Source organism: Genypterus blacodes, unplaced genomic scaffold (assembly GCF_046128005.1).
Source record: "Genypterus blacodes isolate CSIRO-AG114 ecotype Tasmania unplaced genomic scaffold, CSIRO-AGI_Gbla_v1 ptg000040l_1, whole genome shotgun sequence".
Classification (NCBI taxonomy): Eukaryota; Metazoa; Chordata; class Actinopteri; order Ophidiiformes; family Ophidiidae; genus Genypterus; species Genypterus blacodes.
Genome location: NW_027466853.1, coordinates 2,966,724 through 2,993,466, shown reverse-complemented (window position 1 = coordinate 2,993,466; position 26,743 = coordinate 2,966,724). Strand labels below are relative to the sequence as shown.

The 26,743-nt window shown below is 47.2% G+C and overlaps 1 protein-coding gene across 1 annotated transcript in view; it reads left to right on the top strand.

Annotated features, from left to right (window-relative positions):
- creb5b (cAMP responsive element binding protein 5b) overlaps nucleotides 1-23,672 on the top strand; it is a 32,360-nt gene extending 8,688 nt beyond the window's left edge. The window contains exons 5-11 of the mRNA XM_076148533.1: nucleotides 299-456; nucleotides 8,866-8,992; nucleotides 10,229-10,339; nucleotides 20,503-20,841; nucleotides 21,988-22,215; nucleotides 22,521-22,629; nucleotides 23,460-23,672. Coding sequence (XP_076004648.1) covers nucleotides 299-456; nucleotides 8,866-8,992; nucleotides 10,229-10,339; nucleotides 20,503-20,841; nucleotides 21,988-22,215; nucleotides 22,521-22,629; nucleotides 23,460-23,614 — 1,227 coding nt within the window. The 3' untranslated portion in view covers nucleotides 23,615-23,672. The remainder of the gene's footprint in view (nucleotides 1-298; nucleotides 457-8,865; nucleotides 8,993-10,228; nucleotides 10,340-20,502; nucleotides 20,842-21,987; nucleotides 22,216-22,520; nucleotides 22,630-23,459) is intronic.
- The last annotated feature ends 3,071 nt before the right edge of the window (nucleotides 23,673-26,743 follow it).

The window sequence follows — 26,743 nt, the reverse complement described above, 5'->3', positions numbered from 1 at the left end:
AAACAGACCAGCTGGACAATTATGTTGATCAATGATCACATCAAGCCTCTGATGGTTCCTAACTGACTTCATCTCCTCTTAGATTTAACCTCAGCAAATCTCCTCAGCTTGCTATTTTCCTACGAGTCGGGACACGTTGGCAAAGCTCTGGAATATATACTCTAACTCCTCCGGGGTTCATTGTGGAATGTATTTGCCTTTACGTGTAACAGGGGCAAAATAAACCAACCGCGTGTCTTTCTGGGTGTTTGTATGGAGCAGAAAGCCTCACATTACCTTCACTGTCCTCTTTCTGCAGAACATTGCACTGCACAGCCAGGCTGGCCAAGGTCAGCACCAGCAGTCTCACTCACGGATGGCCAACCATGACACCAGCATAGTGATCCAACAGGCTCTGCCCTCGCCTCAGTCCAGCTCGGTCATCACTCAGGCTCCATCCACAAACAGACAGATAGGGTGAGTGGATTGTGTGATTGTGTGATCAGATGTTTGGTTGCTGATGGCCAAAGTGCTGTTAAATCCCACATGACGTGCGGCATGCTGGGAGAGTATGGCCTCACCTCCAGCACGCCCCCTGCCTTACACAGCCATGGCCTCAGGCATGGCCAGCTCCCATTGTGTCCATGCCGATTGTCATCCCTGTGTAGTCTCTGAGGTAATGTCAGTGTTTTGTTACACTCGGAGCAGTCTGTGTATGTGTGTGTGTGTGTGTGTGTGTGTGTGTGTGTGTGTGTGTGTGTGTGTGTGTGTGTGTGTGTGTGTGTGTGTGTGTGTGGCTTGCGATTCATGTTTTGCTCTTCATTCAGTATTGTCCCACAGCAGAGCCCGCCAAAGAGGGTCCCAGAGGACCAGATGAGGTCATTGTTGAGGCCTGGGCCAGGGCTGCTTTTACAGCGGTTTAGCCTTTCATGCTCTAAAATAGTTCACCTCACTGTATGGGAATGGAAACCACAACCTCACATCTCTGCTTCACTTCAATAGGTAGATAGAACAGACAGCATTAGCAGCCATCATCATCAGTATGCTGAGGACACATATGTGCATGTTTATTGTGACTCCACCAATAAACATAAAGCTATCCGCTTTTTCACCTTATGTCCTTCTTGCTGTTGCCTCCCTCTTCTAAATGATATTCATATTAACCATCCCCAAGCTTTTGCAATGCCCTTGTTACTGTAAACCAGCGCTAGTTGTGTGTTGAGATGGCTCTGTGTTCAGGCCTGAGATGGCTCTGTGTAGAGGTAGTGAATATTGGATGGGAGGCACATCACTAAGCCGGACTGACATTCCGTCAGGCTCTTTCACTCGGACAGGGATGGAATTTCTTCCACAGCAATCAGTGCCAGTAACAGAGCCGTTGTTGGGCCTGCTTTACCTGAGTTTACCTGTCATTAAAGACTCTTCTGTGCAGCTTCACCTCCGCACAATCGCTCACTGACACCAATCTTATTGATTGAGAAAGTGGTGGTTTTACTCTTCACACACACATACTCACAGACGCACACACACAAACACATAAATCACTTAAAAATCAGATGTGGTATGGCATGTGGTGGTGGTTTCCACCCACAGAATGGCACATAACTGCCAGCTACAGTTACAGCCTCTGTGCATGAGCAGCAGCCGGATGACGCTTCTTTACTTCAGGGGAATCCTAACATGTGAACAGGGTTGGGCTGGATGAGCTGAGATTCATATGAGAGAAAACTTGTTGGAAATGTTCACCAGCAAGAAAACAGGTTGAGGAAACTCCTCCAATGAGAAGCGGTGCTTCCACAGGAAGCACAGGGTCTCTCCACAGGAATTTCCTCCTCACAGAATGAGCCGGCCGCCTCGCCGGCTCTCTGTGCTCTGCCTGGGTTGATAAACAGTCGGGCAGCCCAGCGAGGGTCAGATCAATGGGTCCCCTCACGTTGATAAGCCAGTGAACCACTCAATGTGGTCTCACTAGTTTTACTTTGGCACTGAACACAACTTTTATCTTCAACAACACTATTATAAACAACCCGACTGTACAGGTCATTAACCCAAGTCACTGTCCCCTTATACATTTTGTCCACGTGTGTATACATGTATACACCCAGTCCACATGAACTGGTGGAGCACTTGGGTGCAAAAATCTCCGTCAATATGGAGAAATCAACAGGCACTGTCAGCTCAGGTTCGTTCTGCTCCTTCTGGTTCTGGGCTGTGATGAGCGCACAGCGTGGATCCTCCAATGAATTAGGATAACAAGTCATTTTCATTGCTCCACAATGTTTACTAAAGAGCTTTGAGGCTTGGAATCAATTAGGATTGGCTTTCCTTGAGTCCATTTACTTAAGGGTTGAGCCGGGCCTGCAGCTGTGAAACCTGAGGACTCTCTGTCTCTCTCTGTCTCTCTCTGTCTCTCTCTGTCTCTCTCTCTTTCTTTCTCTCTTTCTCTCATTCTCTCATCCTCTCTTTCTCTCTTTCTCTCTCTCTCTCTCTTTTTGCTTCAAGCCCCTAAACAAAGTTTTGGAGGAGCCACACACACCCTGACACAAACCAGTGTTATCACCATGCATAAGAAGCAGCCAGCAGCGTCTGAATGCCACTGCTCTCATTGTCATACAAAGGTTTTGATTTCCTCTTCTCTTTTCAATAATAAACATCTGGCCCTTAGTTATGTCAGAGTTAAACTTGTTGGACATTACCAGTCAACCATGTGAGTTACAACATTTTGTTGAAACCTCAACCTCTTGACTTGTAAGAAGAGCTGTGGGGGCAGATGGGCACACCGGCGCTGAAAATGTGGTCCTTCTATCCAATCATTTCCATTACGTAGCACAATCAGCCTGAATGCAGCTGCCTGAGCTGTGATTACTGTACAGATGTAGGAGAATTTCTGCTCGTTATTTGGCGGTGATATTTAAATATGACTCTCAGTTTTGGCCGCACATCTGAGCCAGCAGGTGCCTTTATGGAACGGGGACTCAAATCTGGTCGAGGACATTGTGACCTAGAAAACAACAAACGCTACCACTTCTAAATTGATCATAATGTTTTCCATTTTTGCTTTGTTTTCATCTAAAAGTAACAAAAGTAACAAAATGTTTGCTTGTATGCTTGCAGGATTGAAATGTACTTCAGGCCGTTACTGTGTGTTTGTGTGTGTGTGTGTGTGTGTGTGTGTGTGTGTGTGTATGTGTGTGTGTGTGTGTGCAAGCAACCTTAAATTGGGCTGTCAAGTCTTCGTGCTGAGCTCTGAAGGAAGTCAATTTGTGGTTTTGTTTCTCACACCTCTCAGAGCCATGGGCGAGTGCCGGCCCTTGTTTTAGCTTGTAATCGAAGTAGCATAAATAGATGTTTGTTTTCTTCACGCCTGCACAGCGTAATGCAAAGAGTCCGACCATCTCACTGCATCACTCTCTGCTCCCTGAATGACAGATAGGGTTTAAAAATAATTCGTTTTCTTTCTTTCCCCCAAAAAACATAAAGCTAATGGGATCATCCTGAAAAGCAAATTGAGGATCATATGTTGGATGCACTTATCAACAAATTACATCACATTTATTATTATTGTTTTTCACATTAATCAGTAGTTGTGTTGTCAATTATCAGATAGTCATACATTGCATAATACCTTTACCCATGCATGTGATATCTGCACCAATTGTGCTTCCGCTCTTTGCACCAAAGAGACTTACAGGCTTTTTACGTTTCCATAGACAAACTCTGACCTCGTGAGCCGCACAGTTAAAACTAAACTTCCCTTATTATTGTTTATGATAAGATTGCATTTGAGGGAAGTAAGGAGAGAGGAGGAGAGAGGATGGAGGGAGATCCCTTCTGAGTGCAGGGGCCCCTGGACAGCCACGGAATGCCTGGAGGTGCCCTCAGGCCTCCACATGACAAATACGCTTCTCCACGGGCAATAAGAGTTTGAAATGTTTGAGGAAAACCAGTCCAGATAGAGAAGCTGGCAGGGAGGGAAAGGAAGAGAGAAGCGAAGGAGTGTATGAAAGAGCAAACAAGGAAGAAGAGAGAGAGAGAGAGAGAGAGAGAGAGAGAGAGAGAGAGAGAGAGAGAGAGAGAGAGAGAGAATGTAGGATGTACATCTGACCTGAATTAAGATGAGCTCATTGTGTACTGCAGTGGGTTTAATAGTGCATTTGTAGAGGAACGCCCAGACTCTGTTCCCTCTCATTCCAGCAGGCCTGTGTCATCCGTGCCCCGGGGCCACCACACATGCAGGCTCCTGCACCAGCAAATCACATACAGGGACATGCCTCACAGCATCACCCAGCACAGGGATCACACTGCATGGAAGTGTGGAAAAGGGGATCAGAGGTGGGCCGAGGAGAGGAAGAGGGGATCAGAGGTAGATGGAAGGGGGGAAATGAAGGATCAGAGAGAGAGAGCAGGTGTAGAGCAGTGCACAGGCTGAGGAGAAGACTCGGGTCTGCACACGGAAAGGAAGAGAGAGCTCAAGTTTGTATGAAAGTGTGGACAAATGGCATCAGGAGAATAAAGGTGTCTGTACTGAGATGGTGACAGGAAGGAGAAGACAGAAAAGTGATGGAGAGAGAGAGTAGAAGAGAGGAATCAAGTATGAGACGAGACCGTCCATGAGGAGCACGCAGAAGCACTCATCACATACTAGATGAAGATGAAGATGGATGGGATCATTGAAAGCGAAAGGGACGTAGTTTGCCAAATGTTACGATATCAGTCAGGTGCTGCACACACACACACACACACCGGATGAATCCCACGCTGCTAATGAACATCAGCGTGTCACTCAGTCTTTCCTCAGCCTGCCTCAGCTTGACTCAGCCACCGTCCCTCTGACGTGAAGACACCTCATCCCAACGCCATCCCTCCATTCCTTTCTGCTGCTCTCCTCCCAGCATCCATCCCTCCTTCAGCCCACTAATAAAAGTCAGCCTGTGTCGTAACCCATTAGGGCTGATTTATTTGATCAGATTCGTATTATTTCCTCAGTCCAAACCCCATAGCACTCTCCTCCCACCAGTGATTAAAGGCAGTAAATCAGGGGCAGGTTCTGTGTAGTGTTTACTCAGAGAGCCAGGCAGCTGCAAGCTGTTTGAGGCCCTTGTTTCTCCCTCTGTTTACCTCCGTTCCCATGGCGACTGCACCACCGTCTCCTCGAACGTCTGGAACTTGGCCCTGGGCTGTTTTGGTTACGTTCGAAAGTTTTTAGCTGCTGTGTCTACCCAGAGAGAAGAGAGAGAGCGGAGCGGTGACTTCACTGGGCGAGGAACGAGAGAACGAGAGCAAGCGATGTTGGACGAGTCGAGGAGGGAAAGAGAGAGGAGAAAGAGGAGAGGGATAGAGGAGGGAGGGATGAAATCTGGGGGTTGGCAGTCACAGGGTGGGGGAGGGCGAAAAGCCAAGAGCATTACATCATTGCTGGAGCCGATTCAGAAAAGGAAGGATATGAGTCACTAGACTAACTCTCTCTCTATCTCTCTCTCTCTCTCTCTCTCTCTCTCTCTCTCTCTCTCTCTCTCTCTTTCTCTCTCCTCTGCTCCTCTGCAGCTCTTGCCTTTACAGCAGCCAACCCCCTTGTGTTTAAGTCCCCAGCACTCGAGTTTGGAGTTGGGACTGTCAGGATTGGGACAGTAAAGCTTAGTGTGTGTGTGTGTGTGTGTGTGTGTGTGTTACAGAGAGCAAAGGCCAGTCAGAAGGGTTTGAGTCCGGGCGTGGGCACCCTGAGGGGTCCGAGAGAGCGAGAGAGAGTGAGAGAGAGACAGAGAGAGAGAGAGAGAGAGAGAGAGAGAGAGAGAGACAGGATTAAGAGGACAATGACCAGTTGTCAGTTCTTCTCCACACTGGGGAAAATAATGTGGGGGGACTTCAAGGGGGGAGAACTTAGAGAGATGGACTGCAGGGCAAGAGATAGAAAAGCAAGAGAGGAAAGAAGAGCTTGTAGTGATGTCATGGTGGAGTGAAAGTGGGGGTGGGGGTACTGGGGCGGGGTTTGTAGAGGGTCGGGGGTGGGTGGGTGGGTTGGGGGTGTTGGGGGGGAGGGGGGGTTCTGAGCTGAGAGCTGCAAGGCACTCAGTAATGTGAGAGTGCAGGGTCAGGACTGTGGAGTGTCTACCTGCTCTCCCCCGAGGCCCACAGCCCAGGCTATTATCAATCGCCTCAGCCCAGTCACACACACTGTCATTACTCACTCACACACACATGTTCATACACAGCTTCATGAACAGCTACACACTGGCACATGCACCAGGGCGTGAATCCAATATCTACCGTAGAGTGTTGCTGCATGATGTGATCCTGTAACACGGAGGGAAGTGTTTGCTCTATACAAAGCAGTTAAGAGTGAGGAAAAAGGACGCACACACATAAATAATCACTATCTGTGGAGGTCCCCTGTTCAGATTTGAACCTAGCACCTTCCAGCTCACTGTATGCAGACAAGGTGAGTGAAGGATTCTTCCAGTCAAACGTCTCACTTTTCACACATTATTGCAGCGACCAGAGCCAGATTTAACCTGCAGAGGAAGAGCTGTTTGTCAGATGTGCTCTTTATGTCTCCCATTGGGCCTCCCGGTTGTGTTATGGTGTGTGTGTGTGTGTGTGTGTGTGTGTGTGTGTGTCTGTGTCTGTGTGTCTGTGTGTCGGTGGTGTTGCCAGCTCCACCAAAAAAATGTTGCACTTGCACTTGATTTTGTACAAATATGGCTGTATAGTTGTAAATTCAGGCTACATAACCGTATAAATCTTCAACCCTTTAACAATTTATCTATGAACGTATTTCACCTCCACTAATGACAAAATCAACAACTTAAGAAAAAAAGAATTGGTCTGGGAGATGTTTTTATTTATTATATCTTTACACACACACACACACTGTGTATGTACACATTATATCCAAGAAAATGTTAAGAGATCTAAATGAAGAATATATAATAAACTTGTTTATTGTTTTAATTTACTTCTTACTTCTGGACAAGTACAAATAGACTTTTTAGGGACAATGAGCCAAGCTCATGTTGTAGGAGTTTTCTCCTTGGGGTGAATTCCCTGTTAAAGTCATAGTCATGTCACACACACACTCATCAGACCATCAGTCTCCGAAGTGTTCAACTTCAGGAGAGAGAGAGAGAGAGAGAGAGACTCAGACAGAGAAGGAGAGAGAAGGAGAGAGAGGGAGAGACTCAGACAGAGAAGGAGAGAGAGAGAGAGAGGGAGAGACTGAAAGAGAGGGAGAGACTCAGAGAGAGAGAGGGAGAGACTGAAAGAGAGGGAGAGACTCAGAGAGAGAGAGGGAGAGAGAGAGGGAGACTCAGAGAGAGAGATAGGGAAAGAGACAGAGAGAGAGACTCAGAGACTCAGAGACTCATAGAGAGAGAGGGAGAGAGAGAGAGAGGGTTGCATACCTCATTGTGCTTTTTTCTCTCCTCCCCTCCATGTGGAAATATTTGCATTGAAAATGTTTTTCAGATGTCATGCGTGCTGCTAAATGAGTGTGATTGTGATAAATTGGAGTGTTGGACAGGAATGACACGCATTTGGGATGGTAATGATTGTGTGTGCGGAGCAATCTAATATGTCTGGCGTGTAAATGCTCCATATTTAGCTCTGGAAACATGTAGGTATTTATTCAGGTGGGGGGACCGATCCTGCTGCTCCCCCCCCCCCCCCCCATCTGGCCATCACTCCCTCATTGCTCACTATTACCCTAATCCCAGCAGCTATGATGTGATCAAATGATTACATTAACCCTCTTGAACGCAGCTAAGCTAAATGCTGCTTGTTCGCACTAATTTCTAAATGGAAATGGGCCTTTATTGACCCGGGGAGGCTGCAGCATCGATCTATGATGATGCCGATAACTGGAGGGTCATCGATTATGCTGCTTACTGAGGGAATCATGTAGGTGTAGTTGAATGCAAGTATTGTTTAGGGGCTATGCAGCTGCAAATGGGCCTTCTGCAAAGTAAGATGAGGTGGCAGTTGTGTCACTGAAGTGTTGCCTGCGCCTCACATGTGAGTCGGTGTGTGTGTGTGATTTTCTGATGTGGCTCGTTGGGACTCTGTTGGTCTGAACACGCTTCTTGTGGCTACTAAGGGAGATTTTCCCCTGCAGGGGTTCAACCATGGCATCAGTGTGTAAATAGTGACTCCATACTCACGCCTGTGATGTGGCCACTATATGACAAATATGAGCCATTCATCATCGCCTCTGTCATTTCTCTCTTTTTCTTCTCTATTGTGTGACACAAACAAGAGTTTGTTTGTTTTAAGGGCACTGCACATACAAGTCTCTTGAAGTGCAAAGGTTTAGACTCAGTTTTCTATTCTCAAAGAGAAGCGGATGAAGCGCTAAAATGGTACCAGTGTGGAAGTGTGAAAACGACAAAGTTGCGACTGTGTTCAGTGCACAAGAGACCCCAGAGATGAGTTTGCCTTAAGTTGCTGTCACAGACGTGTTGACAGTAACATTCCTGCAGTATTTGCTGTATTTGTTTGTTTCCAACTTCCATCACAAGTGAATTCTGGTGATGATGAGTAGTTGATTTATTGACTTATTTTCACACACATGTCAGCCAGTCTATGACACAGTTGATCAAAGAAAACTTAAAGTGTAAATGCCAAACAATGTAAACTTTGTTACTTGCAATTTACCTAATTCAAAATTGTATTATATGTCGCATGTTTTGCTGCTTTTTACTATTAATGGAATTGATTAAAAGTTATATTGGGGCTTAGCAGCAGTGGTGTTAGGAATATTACTAGACCAAATATTACTTTTGTGTTGAATGGTAACAAACAAAGAATGAGTGAGAATCATTACTCTGATATACTGATGAATTCTCTCGGTGTGTGTGTGTGTGTGTGTGTGTGTGTGTGTGTGTGCACGTGCAGGCCTGTCCCTGGCTCTCTGTCCTCACTGCTGCACCTACGGAACAGACAGAGACAGCCTCTGCCAGCCTCCATGCCTGGAACGCTGCCAGACCCGACCATGCCTGGCTCCTCCGCTGTGTTGATGCCTGTGAGTACACAAAGGAGCACAGAGCACACACACACACACACACATGCAGAAGCAAAGCCACTCGCTCGCACGCACAAATATATGTGACCACAATGTACGATGTTGTACAACCTTTGCTTAGTTTGCTGTTTCTATGGCCGTTTAACGGTCTTATCAGCCCTCATCCCCATTGGAAGTGAAGGATTCTACCTCTGGGTGAAGAATTCAAACTTTATTGTAATTAAGTCAAAGAGATTCATACTGGGAAGCAGGGAATGATAACAACGAAGAGAAAGCTCCTCGTATCAGGATTCCAATGATACAACATATGTGCTCATTGTAACACAAGACAGCCTGTGTTTATGCTGGGGGAAAAAGCCTCCCATGTTTATTAAATTAACAGCTAAGCGATTTGGGGGAAGATTGACGGTTCAGGAAAGGGGTGCAGGTTTGGGTGATATTTTTACACAAAACACACTTAGAGCAATTAAAGCTGTGTGTCAGGTTCTAGGCCTCGGTCTCTGTAGACGAGGGCCTAGCGGGGGTCAGGCAGAGGGGGTGGAAAGGGGCCGCTCCCCATTGAGACCACCGCAGCAGATACACACACACATAGAGCTCTCTTTCCTATTCTAGAGGACTGTGTAGGGGACACCTCAGCCCTGTCAGCTTACGCAGCTGATTTCCTCACAGCCAGGCCTCTCCTGTGACACATTGACCACACTGACCAGGCTCATTTGGGAAAATGAGGGTAACCACATACAAATGAAGACAGATTTGAACCCCTGTGTAAACTTAACTCACTCTTGCCTGCACCCAACTCATTCACCTTGTTAACACATTCTACACAGAGAGGGCCACATGTGAAGTCTGACTGACACTCGCTGCTCTATCAGAAACCAACGCCCCTGGTGCACTGGCTTCCTGTGTTAAGTCCCTCCATGCTTGCTTCCTGTTTTGGGTCAGCTCCACTTGCCGTGACAAGAAGCTGTGCATAGGGCAGCCTGTCGCGTGAAATCAGCTTTTTGTGCTCTCTCATCTTACCCCTCAAAGCTTCCGTAAGGGACCAGAGTCACACTTTAAAATGAACAAACACCTTCTGTTTATGAAAGCACTGTGACTTAACCACAAGAATCGCCACACATACATCCATAACAGACACACAGGATGATTAAATGCTTGATATTTATCCAGTTTGATGCTGCATCATATAGCTCATGTGAGTTATTATCAAACAGTCCCTGGTGTTGTGTCCTTCAGATGGAGAGACAAATGTCCATGGGCTCCACTATGATGGGTATGCAAGGCCACACCCACAGCAGCTCCTGCTCTTCAACTCACATTCCCTCCATGCACTCAGAGGCCAAACTGGTGAGTATATGCATGAATACACATAGATGCATATACATGTGTACGCACACACTCACTCACACACACACACGCACGCACGCACGCATACACATACACACACGCACACACACACACACACACACACACACGCACACACACACACCCGCACACACACGCACACACACTCAAGCTCAATGTGTTGCAACTCTCTTTTCCACTGGGCTGTGCCAGCAAAGCTGTGCTCTTAGGTCTGTGTGGATTTCATCATTTGGTGTGTAATCAAAGCTGTGTCTGAACCTGCCAGTGCAGCGCTGGAGACTCTGGCTGGAATAAAGGACCCTTTATGTGGTTGTGGCTGTGCTGCCCACCGACTGCCTGATGTATATCTTAATGTGCAGAACATGTTCTGTAGGTCCTGTAACTTGTTAGCACTGGTTTAACAGAGCAGGAGAAAAATCAAATGACCTCATCCTTCACAAAGCAGGCAGTAAAAAGCAATGGGATTGAGACGAGGCTGTGAGAGAGGAGAGACAGAAAGAAAAGACAGAGAGAGTGTGGAGAGTGAGAGAAGCGGAAGAGCTGAGGAGGCATACACTGATGACCATCAACACACTTAGGGGTAATATAAACTGATTGATGCTGCAGCAACACAAGTATCAGCCAACACTCTGTAATTGTTTTGAAAATAAGTAAAAGAAACGTCTGAATAAGGAAATGGCTCCACAGAAATCAGAGCGTTATTGTTAAGTTTCTTATCCAAAAAATGAAAACCCTTGATTAAAAGCTTTGGCTGTTCTTTGTGTTTGGACTGCTTGTGCTGATAGCTGACTTTGCAGGAGAGAAACATCTTGTGGATAGAGAGAGAGAGAGAGAGAGAGAGAGAGAGAGAGAGAGAGAGAGAGAGAGAGAGAGAGAGACAGAGCGGGTGAGCGAGCGAGCGAGGAGGTAGCAGAGGTCATTAGAAGAGTTATTGCTCTGATAGAGGAGAGCGGGAGCATTCCCAGGGCATTTAATTCTCCCTCTTCCTCCTGCTCTCTCAAGATTGATCGTCTTTGTACTCTTTTGAATCTCTTCAACTGGTCCAATGGTAACATGCTGGGGTAACACAATATTAGGCTTATCTCTCCTCTGGCTGTCATCCAGACACATCTTACTCTTTTTTTCTCCTATCTGCGTAATTGAATTGTAAATACTCTGTTAGGCTTCCCATAAACATAGACACACACACTGAGACGGCTTAAGTCCTCACAAACCACACAACTTTTCTGGCTAGTTGGCCATTTACACGAGGCCCGGCAAGCAAAGGCAGATCAATCGAGATTCTCTACCCTGATGTCTGAACGCAACTGATGGAATTCCACGATTGTGCGCAGAAAGTGAGAGTCTAATTGTGTTATCGGGGTGCTGATCTCCCAATGTGGGTTTCATAAGCATAGACAGGGTCTCTAATGTCTGCAATACCCGCGGCTGGGCCGGGTCGATAAATACGGACTCGCTATCAGATGACTGGGCCGTGATCAGGCCCATGTGTCCCCTGCGACGTTCTCAATCCGGCTCTAATCGCATTACCCCCGACCATGTTGACTTTCCGCCAATGGGAAATCTCCGCGCTGTAACCCCACACCCCTGAGGCATGGACCCTCGAACACGCTCGCTCCCCCGCCCTCCTTAACGTTGACATCGTGAGAGCTGGGGGGGGGGGGTGAAGGAAATAGATGGACAGGCAGACGGAGCGAGGGAAAGGCGAGAGAGACTGGTATTGATACTCTGAGATACCGAGTGAGGATTTTGGCAGCCATGTCTGCACGCTTGACATGAGATGACTTCTTCTCTTGCTGGTAGAGGTGGCTAGTTTTCTGTCTTTGAAACTTTTGTGTATGTGCGCTGGCGTGCTCTATGAATTGCGCGTGTTTTTGGTAACTGGAAGCCCTGCTTGCAAGATTAACCCTCCCCTGCCAGAGAGAGCATCCTGCGGGTCCAGAGTCTGGTCTAATGAAGGCTAATTGATTTTGTGGTGGGCCAGAGCAGCAGGGAAGCCTGTCTCTGGTGTAAATAGTTAATGAGGCGGAGGACTGCTGTGGCCCCTTGGGGACTCATACCTCATTCAAAGCTCTCTGTTTGTGCTCTCTTGGCCAGAGGACTGTATCTCTGCATCGCTGACTATCTTTGTTCTCCTACACCTCCTCTTTTTCTCCTTAAGTGCCATCATAAAGTGGCGCAGCAAAGCCTCCATGGTGTATGAATCGCTTCATATGTTTTTCCTCTCGCTTATATTTTATCGTCTGGGAACGTTGAGAACGAAGTGTTTTAGTAGTTTTCGTTGGAGTGTTTTTTTCTGACGAAGGAATGGCTGCTCGTGGTGCGGGGCGTGGTTGTGTTCTGTTGTGGTCCGGGGGGATAGAATGGTGTGCGTGTGTGTTGTGTGTGCTTGAGATTGTGGGATAGTTGACCCTCTCAGCGTGGAGGAAACATAGCGGAGAGGAGGCCAAGTTCCACAGTGTGCACACAGGCCAAAGCATTACGTCACTGCTCAGAGCCAGAGCTCCACAGGGCCTCGTGAACGGTCGCACACGAGCAAACACACATAGACACACACACGCACACACACACACACAGGCCTGTTAGAGCTCTGTGTCATCCTCCCTGCACGGCGTCACATAACGATGCAGACAAACACACAGAAATGCTTATTTTACACCCAAACACAGCATTTCTCTTGTAAAAACCTCCTCCTCCTCAGATATCTTTGTTTCGATGATGAAAGATCTTGGCTCTGCTTTCTTTTCTGGGACGGGGGAAGCCAAACAAGCCCTTATTTATCAAGTTGGTTCTAAATACCTTTGCTGGGTGCCAGTGATGGGCCATGACTCAGCTGGAGTCGGTGGGACTTGTTCCTTGTCCCTCTGTGGAGCTGCACACACGTCCACACTGCCTGCTCACTTCACACAGGAGGGGTGGACATGTTCTGCTTTGCTGCTGGTGTATGAAAATGTTTTATTTGTTATCTCCCAAATGTTTACATTGTAACTAAGGACAATAAATGTGTTGCGAAGCATCACACCAGGTGCTAAGCTTTTTATGAGATAAACAATACTATATGTTCCCTTTTCTGCAGCTCTTCTGGCTGCAGCGCTTAGCTGGCACTAGATGGGTGGATGACATAATTGTTGGCATGTTCTAAATGTACTCCTTTTTACTTGAGGAGGGGAAAAAACAGTGCGTCTCTTAAAGAAACATCATATTACACAAGAGGGCCACTAATTAAAGTACCTAACACACACAGCACTGCAGCTTTTGCCATTTCGACCATAAGACCTTTACTGCTCTAAAGTTTCACCACACTCAAAGAACTGCAAAAAGTTAATACGCTTACAGATCACTAAAGATCAAGTTTGACCCTAAAAAGTGAGAAAGTATTCTGCTGCGAAGGAAGCAGCCGCAGAGGTGCCAGCGCTCTCATGGGCTACAGCCGGACTGACAGGGGAATAGCTCAGCATGAAGTCATTTGTAAGAAGTTAAACATCAGGCTACACCATGACCCTGATGATGGTTTCATTCAGCTCTCCTTGAGTAGTAGAGGAGCACCTCTGGATGAATTCCTCATTGTGAGGAGGGGAGCCGTTTTACAATAGCAGTCCAGCTCCAGGTTTTGTAAGCCACATCTGTATGAATAGTGGCATTGTCAGGGTATGATGTCATTGGAGAGGGACGGTGAGCTAAGAGCACAGCTGAATCAGAGCACAGGAGGATAGGGTTAAAGAGCGTGTGTGTGCGTGCGTTTGTGTGTTTGTGCGTGTGTGTGTGCGCGTGTGTGTGTGTGTGTGTGTGTGTGTATTCCACGCATCCTGTAAGTCAGGGGTGTCAAACTCCTGCAGTGTAATTATATTTGGCCCGCGAGATAATATCAAATGTCTATCAGAGCTGGCCCGCTGGTAAATTGCGCATGCACCGCTAATACTACACATCCCAAGCCCAGAAATGTAAGTGCTAAGTATTCAGTTTGCAGTTGACGTGGAACGCGCACCAACCAACCTCCAAATGGAGCTGATTGAACTCCTGTGTTTTTTTGCTTAAAGGCGCCTGGGTCTGACATGGGAAGTCATTTCTTTGATGATACGATGTTTCTCTGCAGTCCCGTGGAATTGAGAGTGTGTAAGGAGCTCCTCTATCAATGTGTGTGAGTGTATCAGTGCTGGAGCCAGATCAGCGAGGGGCCCCCCTCTCAGTGCCAGGGTTCGGCCCAGCCTGGAACAGAGGCATTCATGTTTTGTAGCCATAAGATAAATGGATGTGCTGGGCATCGCCTTGGAGATGCTTCACCGCTCGTCTCAGCAGCGTCATCACTCTCATACTCTCAGCCTGTATTTGACGTCCGGATAAGAGATGTTCATGACAGAAAGGCAGCTGTCACCAGTTCCTTCCTGTCCTCACCGCTCAGACCAGATTTCGGCCTGCGTCTTGAGTTCCATATACATCACCGCTAAACCATAAAATTATGCTCAACCGTGTTTTAATGTATACGTTAAACACATTTGTCGAGATTGGTCACCCGCAATCTTAAAGACTGGGAAGAGAGAGAGTGGAGCGGACTAGAAGCTGCTATAAGGTTACAGCCATCCTTCAATAATGATATGGTCACCGTATAGTACGGTGCAAGTACTACAGAAACCTGCGTTCTCCGTTTGTCAGATCAGTGTTAAACCCATGTTAGAAGGTCAGATGTGACTCGTTCAGGCCAACATCCGGCTGATAATCCCACTTTACCGCATCCATCAGAGTGTAGTTTTAGTGTTTTAGTGTATAGAAAAGAGAACTGGTAGTTGCTTTAAACTGAGGCATTACTTCAAATCTATGCTCATGTGAAGAAAACTTATTGGTAGGATTGTCCACACATGTATGTATTTCAGCAGTCCTGTGTGTGTGTGTGTGTGTGTGTGTGTGTGTGTGTGTGTGTGTGTGTGTCTCTCTGTGTGTGGGTAAATGGAGTGGATGAGGATGGCAGTTATGGCGCATCTGTTTATCTTTGGACGGTTGCGTGTTGTTTTAGCTGTGCTGATGGGAGGTGTGTGTGTGTGTGTGTGAGTGTGTGTGTGGAGGCCATTTGGTCATGGTTCAAGGCCTGTGAATAGGACAGAGCTTCGGCACAGCCAAGCTTGGGTAAACCAGCCGCCAGTGCTGCGTGGGCCAGACTGCAGAGCCCGCCCACCATGAGCCCCCAGGGAACCCAAGTGGTGAACGACATATTCACTGTATACAATATAAACTTTTGATTTCTAGACCCCTTTACTTGCTGTTCACGTCTCTCTTTTCTACTTAAAATATGTTAGATTTCTTCTTCTCTGGCTTTTTGTTAACACTAATAGAACACAGGGAGTTTTTGTTATCATAAGCTGGTGACAATTGTGGAAGAGAACATAACAGAGCTGTGATTCTTTTGTAATGGCTCAATTAGGTTTTACTTTAAGCATCTTTATAATAGTTTGATTGAAGTTACTTCTCTTATTAACATGTTGCGTGGTGCATAGTTTGGACTGAAGGTGGGGTCTGTGTGTCACTGGTAGATGTCCTGTGTGATGGTGATTGTGACGGCGGGTGTAGTGATAACAATGTAGGCTGTACCGGAGTGGAGCTTACACGAGAGGGAACAGTGATGATATACAGAGCGGAGTGAGAGGCCCATCCAACTTGACAGGGTGGAAGAGCTGCCAAGAGTATGAGCACATGCCTTGGAGCCGCTCCTCCGTGGGCGTGCGCTTCACTGTGCCCATACTGCCACAGCCACAGCGTCTGGCCCTGGCAGAACAGCCCGCTCTGTGTCCACCTCTGCATCTGCGTCTTTGTCGGCAGCCGCTGGGAAGCTCAGCCGGGCCCTGGCTCTGATCGGATCAACCCAGAACCCCAGAGAGGAGAGAGGAGGCGACATTGCGTGTCTGCTCCCATCAGACTGTCTGCCTCGCCGTTCCCAGAGGAAATCAGTTTAACAGTCCCCAGCTCTTGGCAAGTGAAGAGAGGTGTGTGTGTGTGTGTGTGTGTGTGTGTGTGTGTGTGTGTGTGTGTGAGAGAGAGAAAGAGAAAGAGAGAGAGGGGGATGTTACTGCCTCTCTGGGCGAGAGGGAAATCTAATAAAATTGGACTAATGGGGGTGTGGAGTTTTCGGGGACAGAGTGGGTTTTGCAGACAGACACTGGTGGGTGGGTGGTGGTGGTGAAGATGGAAGGAGGATGGAGGTAGATCCCCCAAGTGCTTGGCAGAGCTGAAGAGCCAAACTGTTGCTTTCAACTGCAGATGGTGAGCCCATGCTGGGTTCAGAGCCCGGGCCCACCGAACCACTGCCAGGAAACTAACAGCCATGATAGATTATGCAATTTAGCAATATAGCACACAGGAACATGCTTGTTGCTAGCCGAGGGGGAGTTTTAACGTTGGGCGCTTTTATCTGAAGAGGAGTGTATTGATGAGAAACTGTGATCTTTTTCCCCCACTTAAACTCTGCAGACTGCCGGTGAATCTAAACTGCTTCAAGGCGCCAGAAGGCCACAGGTCTGCCGGTAGTCCACTGCTCCACTTTTAAGGGGGATAAAATGCTCACCCTGACCTCAGCCGGTTTGATTTACCCACCCTGCTGCGGGTGTGGCCTCCTCCCTTTGTACCTGCTCTGTGCTCTCTCTTTCTCCTTGCAGGGTTAATAGACATTAAGTCATCTGGTGAGGAGAATCCTGAGTGTGGTGTCAGGATGCGCCCAGAGCACTCAGAGGAACATCACTCAAGGACCCAGCATGTCAGGAGAGGAGGCGGCCATTAATAAATATCATTAATGGGTGATCACCCGTTATCCCTGAAACCACATAAATGAGAGAGGCCGAAAAAAAGGAAGGAAGGGGAGTGGAGAAGTGAGGGGTTAAAGGTCGTGGAGGAGATGGCTCCCCTCTAGCCAAAAGCTGGCTGGATCTGTGATGGTGTTAACAATGGAAAATCAATAGGCTCACTCCTTTTAGAATGCATGAAATATAGTGTGAAATGGGACAAGAGCAGGGAGGGACAGGGAGGGACAGGGAGGGACAGAGGAGACGTAATGGACGAAGCAGGACACAAATGCAACTGTATTCTGTTGCAGTTACAGAGGAAACAAAATGTAAACAGACTACGCACCTCTAGAATCATCGTATTTAAAGTAAAGCAACCTTTTAAAACCAGTCTGGTCTATTTTCCAGCATCACAACCCTCCAAAATAAGCCCATCATGTTTAGATACAGCAACTAAACCTGCCTGTGTTCTCATTCAAAGTATCAATCAGATTTTTATTTTTTTATTTTTTTTTATTATTTTGCCATTTTGTCACAGTGTGTCACAGTGTGCAGTAAATTTGTTCTCAACAAAGTGTTCAAGCACACCATTTTGTTATCTTACAGAAGTCTTAGTGCTTATTTTCTTTCCTGTCTTGCACATATTTGACATTGTGGAAATCCCAAATGTAACTTAAGTATCACATTAGATGTCTTTAATACTGTGATTCTTTGGATGATGGTTGGTGACTTCCCTGACCCCTACAGTGGCCATGATGTAGCCTGGCTTGTTGCTGACCTGTCGTCTTTCAGAATCACTCAACAGCAGAGAAAGCAGCAAGACACCGCAGACTAACACCTGCCATGATTTAATGACTGTTTGGCAGCCATTTTTCTGCAGGAGAAATGTACATGCGTGTGTGTGTGTGTTATTAAGGTAAAGTGCATGTGGTGGTTAGCTCCTCCACGCTTTGCAAAGTCTGGAGAAATGGGCATTAAGTGAGTCTGATGAAGGTGTCTGAGCCTACTCATCATCGCTCTGCTAACGTCTTTCAACTGCGTCATTGTGGTTCTGGATACAAAGACTTAAAAGTTTTGGCCAGGTTGTGTCTGAGCTCCACATGGAGCTGCAGCAGGCACAGGAGCAGACCGAGCCTCTGGGATGAACGCAGCATGGTAAGACTTTCTTCTGTTCTCCATCATGTTTGCAGACACTTTCTACTGGTTTAAAAATTAACTCAATTCTTGTGGTCTGGTGAGCTTGGTAAAGGTGTTTTGGTGCTGTAATCCTTTGACTTTGTCGTGTTTCACGACCGTCGGCTCCGGCCTCAGTGACCTGCTGCCTCTCTGGCCTCCTCTGATGCGAGCTAATCCAATTAATAAACAGATATAGTGCTGCACGGCCAGCTGGACGCCTCTCAGAGGCACTGATAAATGAGCACTTGCTGTCTAGGGCTGATGTGTGTGTGTGTGTGTGTGTGTTCTCCCTCCCACCCTGGTGGTATCGCCATGTTCCTCTGCCCTGCTTCACCTCCTCCCTTTTCCCCCTCTGTCCTTCTTCCTACGGGGCCTGGTTGGCACGGAGAAAGTATGCTTCAATCCCGTCTCTCTCTCTCTCACACACACACACACACACACACACACACACACCACACACACAGACAACATTTGCAGTGATGAAAAATCACAGAAGAGATAATAGCAGAAAGGCAACCAGCAGATTCCTCTGGCCTCAGTCAGGTTCCTGCTCTGTGAGTGTGTGACAGCAGATAGTCAGACCCTGATTGGTCTCTTGTATCTCCCAGTGGGTGGGCCGCACAGCCCGGCGCTATTTGACAAGCTGGAGGCTGACGGAGGTGTTTAGTGAAGGCCTCAGAATTCACCCTGTGACACGCCGAAGATGTCCTTTCTTCACTGGTGACTGATGATGATGTTCTATCAGCTTTTTCTTTTATGTCAATTCTCTGCTCCATATTTGTGTGTTTGGTATCATGTCCAGGTAAGGTCTACCCATGCAGAACAGACCGACAGCGACAGTGTTTGTTTAAGTCTGAGGCGTCCCACTGCGTTGCTTGGTATGGCGGCTGCAGTGGACAGCTGCAGGCCCGAGGCTGCCCGCTGTGTGTTAGTGTTGACTCACTGGTGTTTTAACCCACTCAGCATCAGTGACCACACGGAGGAAAAGACTGTGGCCCAGGAGAGATATGCTGTGGTGGAGGCAGCGTGTGTGTGTGTGTGTGTGTGTGTGTGTGTGTGTGTGTGTGTGATCACATCATCAAAGCAGAATTAAAATCTTAAATGACCTTATAGAAAATGGGCCATTGTGTGGTTCCTCATCGCTGTGTGGCTTTCAGACATCTCTCTGTTTGATGAGCAGAAACTACACTCAACCAAAACAGGCCCGACAAAAAGTTGATAATTCCACTCTGCCAGTTTCAGGTGTAACAGTGTAGAACAAATATTAACAGTTTTAAGTGAACACTACTGGACCAGTTCGCTTAAATGCATCTTTTTTTAACTCTTAATCATCCTCGGGGCGTCCGTCTCATCCTAGTCCCGCTAAACTGTCCACTCGGCGCGAGAGAGGCGAGCAGAGCCGCCGTGATGTTCTGCTACGTTATGTTTCTGCTCCGGTCACGTCCCAGCATTGTGATTCAGGCCAGCTGCCTGCAGGTCCCTATGGGAATCATGAATGTGAAGGTTGTTAAAAGATATGGTGCCCCGGACGCAGCGTGGACTCACTGACAGCAGCTGGGGGAGGGGGAAGGGAACCGGCCAGCACTGGGAAAGAAAAGAGAAAACTTTGCGGAATTCACAACAGTAGCCCCTGAAGTGAACGCCTGTCTGCTCTCAGCTTGGACGGAGGCGCTGTGCTGTGAGAGAGTTACTTTTCTTCATAAGTTTCAGCTCTAAACCTGCGGTAAAGAAATGTTAAAGATATGCAAAGCCAGACTTGATGATTTTGTTTATGTCTGTATGTTTTCAGCATTTGAAGCCCATTTTGGCTTTTCTGGTTTGGGGGTTCGTTTGAAGTGATGCCCAGGTAAACACAATCTTGAGGAGAGGGGGTTTGGTAAACAAGAGGAACACATGAACACCTTGACACGGGCTCGCTCAGAGACACCGGAGCAGTCAGCACTAAGTAGACCACACACTTAAAGCAACACAACCTCCCGGCAGGTCAACACAGTCTGGGTTCACACTCTGCCAGAGGGCTCATCTCCCAGGGCAGACATCCAGGCACTGCTGCTGTACACGCACGCACGCACGCACGCACACACACACACACACACACACACACACACACACACACACAGACAGAGACAGAGGACAGACTAAGCGGTAGTGGCCACCGATACACACAGAACCATCTTCAACCCGCTTAAATGTTTCCCTTCGCAGAGGCTGAAGGCTGCACTTTCACACCACCCGGGTGCCATCTCCAACGGCAACATGAACTCCATGGGTCACATGATGGAGATGATGTCGTCGCGGCAGGAACAAGGGGCCCACCATCACATGCACTCTCACCCGCACCAGCCCCTGCAAGCGCTGCCCCACACGTACCAGCACCATGGCCACCACCACCACAGCCAGGGCCAGAGCCAGGGCCAGGGCCAGGGCCAGGGTGGACACCACCACCCGCAGGGACACAACCCCCATCACAACTCCCACAACCCACACCTCCATCCCGGGCACCCGCACCAGAGCTCGCCGCACCATGCCATGCACTCCTCACAGGTAACCGATGCACTTTTTGACAACGTTGCAAGGTCAATAACGCATCAAACGCATCACATGAAAGCCTCTAATCGGCACCACCACTCACATTCAGCAGCTCTCTGAACAAGCAGTTTTGTAAGCTATTAGTGGTGTAATGCAGAACGAAGCTGGAAGACGCTTCAGGTCCATCCTAAGTCACTGGACAAACACATTTTCTCCTCCACTGCAGCCATAATACAGCAGTTTCCTGGCAACTTTTCTTTAAAGGTCACTTTTTCCCTTCTGAGATCGGTCAGCTGCAGGTCAGTGCAGGGAAGAGGTCAGGTCGTCACAATCGTCCATCATAAAAAGATGCTCAGGCTTTTTCTTTTGGAAACTATGCCCCACGCCTGTCTGCACCTCCACGCTGCCTCCACGGGCAGAAGAAGGTTTTGTTTGTTACCAGCAGCTCCTGGCTTATAGTTTGGGAACATACTCATAGTAAAATCTGTTCTAATGTGGAAAAGTATGTTCTGGTATTGTCTAACACCATTTGCCATTAGCGAGTATCTAACATAAAAAAGGGCAGTTTATGTTCCAAATGTAGCATTAAGGCATTAAAACAACACGGCATGTATGAACAGCGGCCATTAAGGCGGCTGTCTCTTTTCCGTGACTCCCATAAAAATGGTAATGATCTGAAGACTGAGAACACTTGACCTTGCCAAGTGCACGTCAAGATCTGTCAGTGAATGTACCGTTTTAGAAACAAGGCCTTTTGACACTGCGTCTGGCGGCATTGGTCTGAGTGGAAGTGGGCGGTTGGAAAACTGCGTTGCTGGACACCTCTTAAACAAGGTGGGCAGGCGGGTGAATCAGAGCAGTCAGTCAGGCACTCGCTCACCCGCTCCTTTGCTACTGACGCCCACGGCTCAGCCTGGCAGGGCACGTGTCACCACCAGATGTTGTTTTTGTGGAAGCTGACAGATGTTGACTAGCCCTCAGGTGGTAACGTATTGCTTATGTACAGGCAGCTACAGTACGTAGAGATGTGAGGCAGGTGGTTGGCTGCCGTCCAGCTTCCACGTCTGGTCAAGCACATAAGGAACTGAACAGTCAATAACATCCTCCATTCACCCTTTCCTCTTACTTTCACTCCCCTTACCCTCCTTTTGCTGTTTGAAGATGTCACCTGCGACCCAGCAGATGCAGCCCACACAGACTCTGCAGTCCCCGCCCCCCAGTGGAGGGCGGCGCCGGCGAGTCGTGGACGAGGACCCAGACGAGCGCCGGCGCAAGTTCCTGGAGCGGAACAGGGCGGCGGCAACGAGGTGCAGGCAGAAGAGAAAAGTGTGGGTGATGTCGCTGGAGAAGAAGGCGGAGGAGCTCACGCAGACCAACATGCAGCTGCAGGTACGGCAGGGATGTACCAAACTGTCTGCTGATGCTCAAGTCATATTCTTTACCTGCAAATTAGGTGAGAATCTTCTACTTAACACGTCAAAAAGTCAATAACACAAAGGAACACGAAGCTTTAAGTTTGGTTGGATACATGTTCACTCTTGCATTAGAAAGTGAATCCCTACATTTGACACTGAAACGTGTTCATTCTTTCATCATGAGTTAGCTGAGACTTATTTAACTTCCTGGGTATCACTTTACATTATCTGAAGATGATGTGCTTATTGGAGAATTGCCTCTTTTCCCTCATGTCTCAGAATGAAGTAACCATGCTGAAGAACGAGGTGACCCAACTCAAGCAGCTTCTCCTCACACACAAGGACTGTCCCATCACCACTATGCAGAAAGAGTCCCAAGGTTACCTCAGTGAGTAGCTCAGACACAAACACAAACATGTCTTCGGTCTGTGTGCTTCATCCTTCCTTTCCTCGCAAGGCGAAACCTGTATACTGGACAGACTGAAGACGTCCCAGCGGACACGTGTGCCCAGGCTCCCACGCTCATGACAGGACCTTTTTTTTTACGTATGGGTGTTGCACACCTTGGTCGTCAGCCAGGGCAGGGAGTTGCTCGACTGAATCCCTGATGAGGCCTGTTTTTCCATGCTGAGAGAGAGAGCGAAAGAGAGAGAGACCGAGAGAGAGAGACATCACAGTGCTCAACAATGGCATCCAAAAAGCTTCCACGGATGCCCTGGGACGCTGGCTGATCATTGGGTGTATGACATCACAGCTCCACCCTTTGATACGGAGACCAGTGACATTTCCATGAAATTAGGCGCAGGGTACCTCCCTGTGTGGCTGTAGTGCAGGAAAATAAGGTTCACTTCCCTCCTTTGGGCTGAATGGCTCTTTTATTCAGTGGCGAGCCGACTCCCAGACTGGGCAGGGACAGACGCTCATCGATGAGTCGAGCTTGTGTACAGATGTGACCGCCAGTATGTCCAAACTCCATCACACGTGTTTATGGAGTTGAGTGATTCACTTTTCCATTTTGTGTTCTACGTTTACGAGCCTAACACGACCTGACGTCACAATTCAATGCTCTGAATTCTGACAAAGCCTCTATGTACACACACGCCTTCAGTGCTCTTACACACACTCACGCATGCACACATGTATGTGACTGGAGTGAGCTTTCTCATCCTGAGTGATGCCTCTACTGCCCCCCCCCCCCCCCCCCCCACCCTCCTGCAGGTCCAGAGAGCAGTCCAGCGGGCAGTCCGACGCCGGCGTGCTCGCAGCAGCAGGTCATCCAGCACAACACCATCACCACCTCCACCACGACTGTAGGGGGCAGCAGTGTGCACGGGCAGGCCAACCACCGCACTGACATTAACCCCATCCATTAGGAGACGAGAGAGAGACTGCCTCCGCAGCTCTGACCCCCTTCCACACCGACAACCAGACCCCCCCCCCCCAAATGCTCTCTGAGGCTGCCCCCCCCAAAAAAAGACAAACCTCAAAGGCCTGTGAGGCTGTTTTCTTCTTCTTCTTCTTTCTTTATACAGTTGCAATGTATTTTTATAGCCCAGCCCTATTATTGCTTCATTGTTCTATGATTTGTCGTCTCTTTCTCTTCTCTTTTTTGCTTTTTCATTTTAATCTGCTTAGCAGAAATGGAAGTCTTTGTTTTAACCATTTGTATTTTTCAGGTATGGTACAAAACGGACCTTTGTAGTCGTATAATGACGTATAAAGGGACATGAACCCTTGGTGGGTGTGGGCATCTGTGATTGGCTCTTAACGTCTCCAGTACTAACGGAGGACCGAACGTGTGTGTGTGTGTGTGTGTGTGTCATAGCAGATAAGAAGTGTGTGTGATGTTTCATAACCAATCTGTTCTTAATAACCGGAATATGCAAGCAAGGTGTTCCCCTCCTTTTCTATCAAATGTATACGACTGTTAACCTCATCCCTATCCGAGTGTTATGAAACACAGTAATGTCATGGAATCATGTCATCAAATTGAAGCAATATATCCCAGTATTGATTGTGGACTATGTGTCCACTCTATGATCAGTCTGGCCAGGCCTATCTGGTCCCGAGGACATCCGTACTTGGCTTTTCCAGCGATGTAACTCTACACTGTGATACCAGTGAGGCAGCTTTGGGGTTGAACCAACTCCTCCGCCCTCCAGGACCAACTGAAGCTTTAAGCATTAAGGCCTCTGTGTGTGTGTCTGCGTGTAAGGATCCTTTTTTTGTTTGTTTGTGTTTGTTTTGATTGAGCTGCAAATTCCGAAAATGACTTAAACCTTCTATTGTGTGCATGTGGACGTGTGTGTTTGCATTTTTGTATGAAGGTGTGTGTGTGTGTGTGTGTGTGTGTGTGTGTGTGTGTGTGTGTGTGTGTGTGTGTTTCTGCCCTCTTTCCTCTGCAGAGCGGCAGGTTTTTCAATGAAGACAAGCAAAAACAAAAAGGTATGAGAGAAGGTTTTACAGTAAAAACGAAAAGGATCAATCGAGTTTGTTTCTGTCCCTGGCGTAGTGCTTTATTATTCCTTTCAAAATAATAGCAGTTTATGCTTGAGCTTTCCAAAATATCACAAATGTGCCTGAATCTTTCTTACAATCTTTGATTTGCTCTTACAGTTTCTTTCAAACAATCAAATCCAATGGACTCTCACTGACTCTACATGTTCTATAAAATCATGCCGTTGTGTTTTTTTCTGCGTCTGTTGCAACTTCGGGTAAACCCAGGCGAGAGAAGGAGCATGACCTTTGACCTCCTTCCTCTCTCAGGCCTTCTCTGTGCTTCAGGCTGGTGATGGTTACTGACGATGTAGTGATAACGGCCTTCTTCTCCCTTTTGGAAGCGTTTTCCAGCCTTGAACCTTTGCTGCCTTCTTTCTGTTGACCAAAACGCCTCCCCTACTCCCCAACCCCCTCCGACCTGTGACCAGAATGTTGATTTTGTTGGCTTTTGACCACAATGCACTGTGTTTCACAGTAGGATTGAAGAATCACAGAGCTGTCTATGCACTTTGTCCTCTGCTGCGCCAGAGGGTAGAATAGCCATATTAAGGTCCCAGTAATTCTCAGTGATTCTCCCCCTAACTATACACCAGCGATAAAACGTACAGTGTGAGGCTTTATGGAAGAGATTGTGCCTGACGTGTATCATACGTGTCCACCCATGGAACTAAATCCTGGAGCTCCAGGTTTTATTGTAGGATGGAGCTCAGCGAGGACCAGTCCCTGCAGTTTAACCGTGTGGCAAAAAATCCAAAACAACTCCATCGTTTGTTAAAGATGAAGGAAGCTTACATGTGAACTGAAAATGCATCTCGTGTGGTTTGGTTGAGGCTTTTGGACCGTGTGTGTCACCTGTGAGTGTGTCATGAAGGGCTCTGTCGTAGCGACTCTACGCAACGCTTCAGTGAAAGCTTGCCTAAGTGTATCTGGACCATTCCAAATTAACCTCTTGCATGTGAAAATATTGTAATGACCTCAAAGTTCTTTCAACTGGAATCAGTAGGAGGATTTCATCTTTAGATTAGCTTCCTAAAGAGTTGGAGGCGGAGGTGCAGTTTGAATGTCTGTGCAGATTCCTATGAGAGCTGAACAATTCCTACACATGAATTATGTTATAATTGTATCATTTTAAATCTAAAACTATAAATATTGTATATAATGTCATTCATTTCTGTAATCCTGTACATGTAATGCAACCACCTTTCTTTTTGAAGGGAATAAATGTGTGGTACATGTTTGTAAATAATGTTTTGCATAGCACTTGTGTCCTTTTGTTGTATGTGGAGGCCCGTTTCAGCGCTTAAATACGTTGTTTATATGGAATGAATAGATAAATCCATTCTTGCCTGCTTAACATTGTACATTTGTTGTGTCTGTAATGACAATGTCTTCATTTTGTTTTGCATTTGTACAGATGATAAAATATCACTGCAGCTATGTTACGGTATGAAAATAAAAGCACTTGTTCTGTAACACAGAATTTAATGTTTCATTAACCGACTGAATTGTTTCCTATTTGTGGAATCAGGGAAGAAAAATCAGCAAGTCATGAAGCATTTAACGAGCTTGACCCTAGAAATCAAAGCGCCCATGTCACTTCCCACGCCATGTCCTTGAAACATGATTGCTCATTAAATAATTACATGTTTTAAAGGTTTAGAATACCCATTACTTATTCAACTGTCTAGACAGCTTGATAGTTACCTAATGAAATAACATGACAGTTAACTTTGGTACACAAACATCAGCCAATATGCCTAAGATCCACAGATCAAGAATGTTCCATTTCAGCACAACAATGAAATAAACTATTTGACCTACTTATTTATCTTATGTTGCCGGATGCACTGTGGGTCCATACTGAACTCAAAGATATTAACGATTATTTATAAGCTTGTGAGTTCAGAAATATAAGTACAGCTAATGGTATTAATCCTTTCACTGAACAGAACAAACTCTAGCTTCTACACTTTGTTTCACTTCATAGGTTTGGATTGAAACGT